Consider the following 10,068-nt stretch of genomic DNA (forward strand, 5'->3'; position numbering starts at 1 on the left):
GGTATATAACATTTTATTACATGCTTTCAGTATCCAGGCTCTGACTGAGAAGCCTTGGGCATGCAGGAGAAGTTTGCAGATCACACTTCTGAATTGTTCCCAAAAGCTTTTAAAAAAAAAAAAAAAATTTAGCTTTTTGTGTTTAATTTCTTAACGTGCTTTACATATTGGCATCCTTATCTATGACTGCTTCTTTCAACAGATTACAAAAGTGATAGCACATTTGAAAGGCAAGTAGCAGGTGATTAACAAAAAGACAAAAACCATAGAAATACAAAGACGGCACTCTTCCTGGAATGTATCAGCACTCTTGGTTGGTTAAAGAGCAGAACTGTTTTTGGCGTTCTTCCCTCTTATAAATAGTACTTAATTAAAACATGAATTTTTTTTTCATTCCTTTGTGGTTTAGATGTTTCAGGCTGGCTGATTCCATTGTAATTTTCCTTTAGTCACTCATATTTTTGTCAACTGAAGGGGCTTCTGCTTTGGTTTGTATTAGGATTTTTAAATGTGCTCATTTATTACTGGTTTTGTTTGAGAATTTTTGCTTTTGGGCAGATGCCTACGTTCTCTCCTGTGCCAGAGCCTTGCTCATTGGAGCTTGGACCAGCTCCTGGACTCCTCAAAATTGTACCCCTGAGAGAGTCCTTAAAATTCTTTTGCCCTTCCCCCTAACTCAGACAGGCTGGAGGATGGTTCAAATGTAGTACCCGATCTGGCACATTTGTGATGGCTACAGTGTTTCTCTATGATAGGCAGTTTCTCTGCTGAGTATTTGTGACAGTTGTGGTTTCTTTTATTCCACCTAATCATGGTGAGCCCTGGGCACTGCTTATGTAAAAATAATCTGTTTCAGGTTTTTTAGCTGAAAAAAAATGTGCTGTAAAATGAAGTATGATACATAGAGATTCATCACTGCCCTACTTGTACCTGGAATCTAATACAAATAAGAGAAAAGTCATGTATTACTTTCATAGGCAAGGTTCTAAGAAGCCTGCCCAAACATGAGTGCCCTTTCTTGGGTAGATTCACACTCAAATAGAAATGAGGTAGGCTATGTTTGACACTTGGAATTTGCAGAGCTGAATTCAACGTAGCTACCATAATAGCACTGTGGGTGCTTATACCCTTATCTGACCACTAGTCTGGCTTACCCATTGTTCTGTCTTGGGAATAACCCTTAACTTGGGGAACACTTCCTTTGTTCTGGCAGCATAGTATAAAAGGGGATTCCTAAATATACTTGTTGGAACTGGCATGTGTTTCTAGGAAGGGGAGAAAACTGGCAGTCAATTTTAAAAGAATCTTCCTAGTCATACTTTCGTCTTTGTGGGGCTTGATAGAGGACAGCTGAAGGCAGATGGTAGAAGCAGTGACAGTGCAATTAAAGGAACACAGTCTCAAACCTGTTCTGCATAAACATTGTTGCCTAGTAATCTACACCTAGATAAGGAATCATAGACTGTGTCCACATGAGCATGGATGTTTGGTTTCCCAGAGACAGCTAGCAGCAGGACACCTGGTGCTGCCACTAGTTGTCTCCGGGAATGCCTGTGCCACACATCCTCTGGTGTGTGGTAGGTTACCCTGGGTTGGGTAGGGTAGGCTGGGGCCAGCACTGGACTGTCCCCAGCGTCACTACCTGGGTTCCTGGAGGCCTCTTGGAGCTGCAGCAATGGTGATCCTGCTGCCCAGAGCCTGGCCAGCAGCCGGAGTGTGGCTCTGGCCAGCTAGTCTCCAGTTTGGGGCAGTGCATGCTACCTCTCAATGTACTGTTCTGCTTGCTTGCTTTTTTTTTTGGCATGTTTTTTTTTTCCTGACCCCTAGATATCTAGGGGTCAAGAAAAAAAAAACATGCCAAAAAAAAAAGCAAGCAAGCAGAACAGTACATTGAGAGGTAGCATGCACTCCCCGCTTGTGCTATTTCCTTGCAGTTTGGAGAACAGCTGAATGTGAGGTATGTGATGCTGCAGAAGGTGACTGGAATTATGCTACAATGTCAGACAGGACCATCCTTTCTACATCTGAGCCTGACTGGGTACTAAAATATGTTTTACTTAAATTCATATGGTGGGCAAGTGTTTCTGTATGTGGAAAGCAGTGTATTTTCAGGTATTGCTTAGTACTGAATTCACCTAGCTCTTCCTTCAGGGAAAGGACAATGTGTCATGTTTGTAGGTTACAGAGGGACAAATCCTGCAGTTCAGATGTACATAGTATGCAATGAAAAGATTAAACTCTGAAAAGACAGAATATCTTAAGTGCAAGGACACAACATAATTTATTAACAATGCGACTATTTTTCCTTTTCCTTGGATTAGATGGCATGATATAACATCATTAGTGGCTATTGCAAAAAATGATTTATGTGCATATTTGGACAAGTTTATCATACAGAAGGATAAGTTTGGACTGTTTACTAGAGAAAAATCCTTCATGGCACCACTAAATCATTAGCATAATTATTAAGGTATAGCAACAGTTGTTGCTTTTAGTCATTCATGTTGTGTTTCTTTCTGTTACAAAGAACAAAAGTGGTTCTGCTAGAGTAAGACGTTATGAATGACAAAACGTTGCATCACTGATATGGAAGTGCTTTCTCAGATTAGCTCTTGCACATTATATACAGCAAACTTGAGAAACTCTGGATGACAAAGATGGGAATGCCCTCACTATCCCTTGTAGCTGACATTTCATCAAAACTTTGGTATTAAGACAATGATTTGCAATTCTGTGAATACAGTTTTGTGCATGTTTGGGAGATGTATAGTTGTTCTGTAGTCTGTGATTATGTCTGAAGTAATATAGAATAATGTCCTTTGTTTTGCTGAAGGCATAGGCATTCCTAAGCTTGTAAATTCCCATTAAATCCTACTCTGTGTGCAAATACTGAGATTTACACATTTTAACACCTTCCAGATATAAGGTTATAGTGTTCTCTCAAGAAGTCCCTGGGTTGCTAAGCCATGAATTCAATATCAATATTAGGAGCATTTTTTGATGTATTAATTTACAGTACATTGCATAGGGCAATGATATCTCAAATGTAAAGAATTAGGGAATGTTTGCTCTTCAGGAAGGGGAGATATATTAAAGCAGATTCTCTTTACTCTGGATAACAATCATTTGATAATGTTAACAATAATGACATATATAATTCTTCTATAAATGAGTTCTATTTTGGATTTTTATTTAGAATAACCCTGCCAACAATGGGAATGATTTACAAGAGGAAGTTTTGTGAAGTTTGTTGATGACAGCAATATGTTTTTAACGAGAATTATAATAAATTATGAGAGTTTTGAGGGAGTTGAAGTTGATGGCAAGATATTTTAATGGACAAAGCAGAACAGTGTTCAATGTAATGTAACATGGATAAATGTAAAATTGTGCTGACTGACAAAAAGTCTGAAGTTCAAGTGGACTGTGATGAAATTTGTATGTTGAGGGAAAAAGAGTTTGCCATCACTGAATATTTTGAGAAGCTGTTTTTCCTAGTGTGAACAAAACCATAAGAACACTAATTCTTGGATACTTTAATATAAGGGATGGAAAACTAATCATTGAATGCCAGTAATCTAAAATAAAACCTTTTATAGAGTACTCTCTTCCCATCCCCCCTCCACTTTCTGACAGTAAATAGAAAGAGATTCCTGAGTTTGAGTAGTCTGGAGAAAGTTAACAAAAATATTTAAGATTTATGATATCTCAGAATATGAAGAGGGGTAGCAAAAATGGACTTTGTTTTGGAAAGATAAACTAGAAGGGAAGTAATTGGGAGCATGCATCAGCAAGTACCAGTGACACTGGGTCTCCTTACCATTCTTTAGTGATCCCAAAAAATGAATATTTGTTTACTGATGTAAGAGCATCACTCAGGAACAAACCAAGAACATAACCTCAAAATGCCATCTGCATTTTTAGAAGAATATAATTCCCTTACATATTGCCCTACAAGAGAGGTACTGAAGATTATATAAGGTATGTAAAATAAACAGTACAATCAGCACATAACGCACAGGCAAGAATCACTCCAAAGTAATGGAAGGTATTTTTTTTTTTTTTGAGGGGGAGGAGGAGGGAGGTTCTGAAATACTTCTTCACACAGTACATATGTGCTAAAGTAGGGGTAAGAAAACAATATGCTGGCAATTGGTGAGATGTGGGGAGTTTGAAAAAACCCTGTGTATCCTTGCACAAATTGTTGGGCACATTTGTTTTCCTATCCTTTCTCTCAGGCATTAGGTGTAGGCTGCTTCTGGAGACACACTATTAGATGGGTAGGATGTAATGATCCTGTGCAGCAAATTCATTTTTCTTTGTTCTTGTAAAGCAGATAAGGAGGATGAATGAGATCTGGTTACCAACATCTGCTTTGGAGATGAGTCAAACACATTTCTGTGTTTGGGAGAGGAAATTCCAGGTAATGTGTTCTAAAAGGCAAGTTACGCCCTTCCTTTTGAAATCCACACCCTCTTTGCTGGATGCCTTTTCCCACTTACATAGATAGTGTGGGCTTAGATATGTGTAGGACTTCTATTATAGCAGAACAGCAGTCTGCATAATTTCCAGATGGAAAATCTAAATCACTTCTATTGAAACTTACGTGAAATGCCAAACTACCCTTGACAGAAGCAAAACCTGAAGAAAAAATAATTAGTGCACTTTTACATGCAAACACCCAGGGTTGGGTCACTTGATTCATCAGTAATTTGGATTCCTTACTGATGAATTTGCTAAATTTGACATCAGTGCAACATTTGCAAATGCCTTTATCTGCTTTCTACACAGGGTCATATTCCCTTCAGGAGGTCCATTAAATAAATGGATAGATATTTGGCCAAATAAAAATAGTCTCTTATCTGAGGATTGTAGCAAGAAGCTACAGGATGCAGCCAGGCTTGCAAGCTGTAAAATGCCAGCTTCTTGTGTGGAAAGTATGGAGTGAATACACCGAGTCTGAAATGTGAAGCTCAGTTTTCAGCTACGAGTTATTCCTGGTGGTGATCTCATTTTAAACCACCAAAAAAAAAAAAAAATCAAATAACATTAGCTCCTTTGTGTCAATATTTTTATGCATGATGCCTATAAAAGCCAATGATAGGGCTTGAAGCAGTTCTGCAAATTTAACAGTATAAGCATGAGTTATCTACAAAAAGGTTTGCCTAGTTATAGAAATGTTGCTTAATGTTAATTATAGCTGGGTTGGAGTTTTCTTAAGTTTATTAGCTCAATTTTACAGATATTTTTAAAGAGCCTTATTTAGGCTGAATAACTAAAGCTGCTATTTGTTACATAAAAATGACAGTCACAAAATAAATTACCTTTAAGTGTTGGTGTTTTAGTTTTTCCTCTTCTATTTTCAGACGTTTCTGAGTGATTTCTTCTTGCAGTTTTCTTTTGTCCTGCAAATAAGGAAAACTACTTGTCACTTGAAATATTTCTGGGTATAGTCTTTTATGCTAAAATTAATTTTGGGACAGAGGCTGAAATTTATCCTTGGACAGGTAAACACAAATTCTGCACATCACACTGAAAACTAAATCCCACTTAAGATTTTAAATTAATTGGTGCATATAATTTTCTACAATTTCAGTTCACCTGGTCTTCACATATAGTTTCTATTACCTTGTCTTCATATCTTTGTACAAATACACTGTGATGGTATCCACAAAACAGGCAACTACTTGAAAGGTGTGGGAACTAGGTTTTAAGCATAACTGCATCCAAAATGAGACTGGATGGAACAGTAAACTGCATATCCCAGGTTTCTTGCCAATTAGGGGTAAAGAAATTGAAATTTGGCTTTTCAATTTGTAGCTGGAGCCATCAGTAACTGAAGAATATCCTGAGTAAATCCTGTAGTTGTTTTATCTAATAAATCTGCATTTATGGCTGAGTTGAAGTCCAAATGAGAGAGAGAGAGGTATTTACTTTACTCACTAAAACAGCAGCAACATGCTTGTAAAATGGGAGCATGGATTTAATTTCTGGCTTTATATTCATCATTATCAAAATTTGTCAGTCTTTATTGAATTAAAAGAGGAAATCACAAAAGAGAGGACAAGAGGCTACACACCAAAGCTATTATACTCTTTGAATGCCTTACACCAACCAATCCATTGCAGGATTCCCCTATTGGAAGGGAAACCTCAAGTGGGTGCAGAGCCATGACGGTACCATTTTATTTATAATGTAGGGGTTATAGCAATGGAAAAATGGAAATAGAGGGACTGTTACAGGACAGTAGAAATTGATTTGGTATCAGGTGGCCTCCAGAATCATTAGAGAGCACACACAGGATGACATCTTACTAGGTACAACTTCTCATGAAGTAAGACAGAGCAAAGATTCCTGCTGATTTCAATAAAAGCTGAATTAGGCACAAAGTAAATCATTTATACCAACAAACCTCTTTTAATGGGCCACACACATTCTCTTGACAGTCCTTACTTCCAAAATGTACTGATAGTAGAGGTAACAACTCTGACATTTTGTTCATTCACAGTAATGTGCTATGCAACAGCAAACTAACTGATAAATATAATCAGCTGTTCTATGCAGCAGTCAATATGCTGCAGTACAAATTTTAATTTAATGGCTACAGGGTATAAACGCTTCATTGCATATAGAGATCCTGGATGGCTGTTATGCCCGTTCCCTATGAGACCCAAACAATTAAACATCTTCACAAAAAGGGAAAAGTTTGCTTTTCAAGACTTCATGAGCCAACAGGCTGATGGAGAGGATTGTCAGCTGTGACTTGTTTAGGTATTAGGAGGAAGAACTGAGGACAGCTGTGCTTCCTGAATTCAGACATTATTTAAAAAAAAAGGCAGCAGCTCAGAGGCTGGGCATTGTTTTTTATCGCTTTGCTATGGGGTGGCTGGCCTGTCCCACCCGCCTGCCTGCCTGCCTGCCTTGTGTCTTGAGACACAGAAAAAGAGTAAAGGCAGAAAGCCTATGATTGCCTTGCTCTAAGGAGGGCTACCTCCTGTTTGTTTCATGAGTATTCTGGACTTGGTACAAAGATGTTGCCCTGCCTGCTTATTGCAGGGCCCAGTGGGTAAAAGAGCTGCCCTGAAAAGATGGGAGAGTGATAGAGGAGTCTTCTGAAAGAAGAGAAGCTAGAGGAAATGTAAGTGGGAGTGTGCCCTGCTGGTCCCCAATGGCATTCAACCTCATTTTCACTATTGCCTATTTCATGTTGGTCATCTCCCCTACATATGGGCAGATAATGCAAACACTTGGGTCAGTGAATGATTTAATAGATTTCATAGACATTAGGGCTGGAAGGGGCCTTGGATGGGATGAAGAACATTTAGTTTTCCATGTTGTTGGACCTGTGTAAAAGAAATTGTGGCCCCAGATCCCTAGGGGTTGCTAATGTTGTTTAGTGATTCCTCCTACTGCCTGCTGCAAATCAGCCACTTCAGGTGTGGGAGATGGCTATGTGTCTGAGGACACAAGGTGGTGAACAGCCTTTCCTGTGGGAAATGCACAGGGATACTGTAGCCTGGCAGAAAGCAATTGTCCTCACACTGGCATTGACACCCTTACTCTTCTGAGAAGTGTCAGAATTAGTTTAGTAGACAAGAATTCTGCTTTGCATTAACTATGAAAAGTCTTTGACTCACTTGGATAAGAGGGAAGAGGTTGATGTCATATACTTGGACTTTAAAAAAGCCTTTGACCTGGTGTCCCATGATGTCCTCATAGAAAAACTGGGCAGCTGTGGCCTCGACTACTCCGCAGTCCAGTGTCTGGAGAACTGGCTCTGAAGATGGATCCAGAGAGTGGTAGTTGATGGACCTGAATCAGCGTGGCACTTGGTGACTAGTGGTGTCCCCCAAGGCTCTGTTCTTGGACTTGTACTCTTTAATGTCTTCATAAACAATCTGGACACTGGTCTCAAAAGCGGACTGGCCAAGTTTGCTGACTACACCAAACTTTGGGGAAGAGTCTCCACACTTGAAGATAGGCTGGTGATCCAGGCCAACCTTGTTAGGCTTGCAAGGTGGGCAGATGAAAACCTGATAGCGTTCAATATGGAGAAATACAAGGTGCTCCACCTCAGGAATAAAAACCTGCACAACACTTTTGGTTTGGCAATGCTATACTTGCTAGCACCATGACCAAAGGAGACTTGGGAGTCATGATTGACCACAAGCTGAATATGAGCCACTCATGTGATACTGCAGCTGGCAAAGCAAACAAAACTCTAGCTTGCATCTACTGATGCACCTCAAGCAAGATCCAGGATGTCATCCTCCTGCTGTACTTGGCCTTGATGAAGCAACAGTTAGAGTACTGCATCCAATTCTGGGCTTCACAGTTTAGGAAGGATGTGGAGAAGCCTGACTGAGTCCAGAGGAGAGCCACATGCATGATCAGAGGGCAGGTGAACAGGCCTTATGAAGAGATGCTGTGAGCTATGGGACTCTTCAGCCTGGAGAAGCGCAGGTTCAGGGGTGCCTTGGTAGCAGCCTATAAGTATGTCAGAGATGCACATCAGGATCTGGGGGAACACCTGGTCACCAGAGCACCCCAGGGGATGACAAAGTCCAATGGTCACAAACTCCTGCAAGACCATTTTAGGCTGGACATAAGTAAAAACTTCTTTACTGTCTGAGCCCCCAAGACCTGGAATTAACTCCCCCCAGAGGTGTGCAAGCACCTTCTCTGGACACTTCCAAGAAACAGTTGGACATTTTGCTGGGATCATTTAGACGTTTTGCTGGGATCCTTTGACCCTAGCTGACTTCCTGCCCCTTGGGCAGGGGGCTGGACCTGATGATCTTACAAGGTCCCTTCCAGCCCTAATGTCCATGAAATCTATATGACTCATGTCTGCACAAGACACAACTTTTAAGGTAAGTTAGATCTAAGTCACATATAGTCTGACTGGCACTCAGTCCTTCTGGATTTCTTCCTGAGACATCTGTCCATCAGAGATTCATGGATCTATTCTGTAACACCTTGTACCAGACAGCTAACTAGGTTAAGACCATTGCTGTGTGACATTTTGTTAACAGTGTCTATTTTTAAAGTGTATTTGTCCAATATTCACCCCCACAGATTTCTTACAGTTCACTCAGTCTTGATCTCAAGGACATGTGATCTCTGTTTCCCAAACTTTACAGCTTTTTTAAAAAATAACAAACATTCCTAATGTCACTTTAAAGATGGCCTTGACATAATCAAATCAATCATTAGATAAGCCGGATGTTGAGAGTCCATATTTACAAACTATTATGCTCTACTAAGGGAACTTACTTTTTTATAATAAAGTTTTCAATGGTTATACTTCTAGCCAGAGAATGCACCCTTTTAAAACTTATGCTAAAAACCTAGTCTGGTCTAATTTTAATTTTGTATTTGTAGCAATGGAAATGTATATGAAGAAACTACTTTCTCTAAAAGTAAAATGTATTTTGGCACTAAAAGAGATTAAATTAAAATAATTAGGCAGGAAATACACTTTCAAAATAACAAAAACCTTACAGCTGAAATCAGTTCAGGCTTAATTAATTTGTTCTGTACTACCTCCAAATTCTGACAAATGGATGTTGGATAGGAATAATGGGTAGAAGAGAAATCATAAAAGCAACATGCAGAAGAAACAGAAAATGGAATTCCACATGAAATTGGTGTATTATACCAAAAAGGAAATGTTAACTTTTTAACATCCAACTTGCAGATAATTCATGTTGTTTATGTCCCTGTGTTTCTCCCTGCTCCTACTTGTTGTCTTTTGAATTTTGTATCTGCAGCCTTTACTGTAGGGTCTATGGTCTGTGTTTTAAATGTTGATACTGACTAGCAACAACCCCTGACTACGCAATTATCCATAAGCAAAATTAACTTGGATTTATTTTTTAATGATGGATGTAGAGCTATTCATGTGGAGGTAACTGCTAACAGCAGAACTAAATTTAACTAAATTTAACAGGGGCTGTGTCCAGATGAGCGTGGACATTAGTTTCCCTGGGAACAAGTAGCAGTGGCACACCTTGTGCTGCTGCTACTTGTCCCCAGGGAATGTCTATGTCATGGACACTCTGGCAC

The 10,068-nt window shown here is 39.4% G+C and overlaps 1 protein-coding gene across 1 annotated transcript in view; it reads right to left on the reverse strand.

Moving 5' to 3' along the window:
- The window catches only part of PALMD (palmdelphin), a 43,635-nt gene that overhangs the window by 26,642 nt on the left and 6,925 nt on the right, over window positions 1–10,068 (reverse strand). The window contains exon 2 of the mRNA XM_019531043.1: window positions 5,325–5,405. Coding sequence (XP_019386588.1) covers window positions 5,325–5,405 — 81 coding nt within the window. The remainder of the gene's footprint in view (window positions 1–5,324; window positions 5,406–10,068) is intronic.

Source organism: Crocodylus porosus, unplaced genomic scaffold, assembly GCF_001723895.1.
Source record: "Crocodylus porosus isolate Cpor-Errol unplaced genomic scaffold, CroPor_comp1, whole genome shotgun sequence".
Lineage (NCBI taxonomy): Eukaryota > Metazoa > Chordata > Crocodylia > Crocodylidae > Crocodylus > Crocodylus porosus.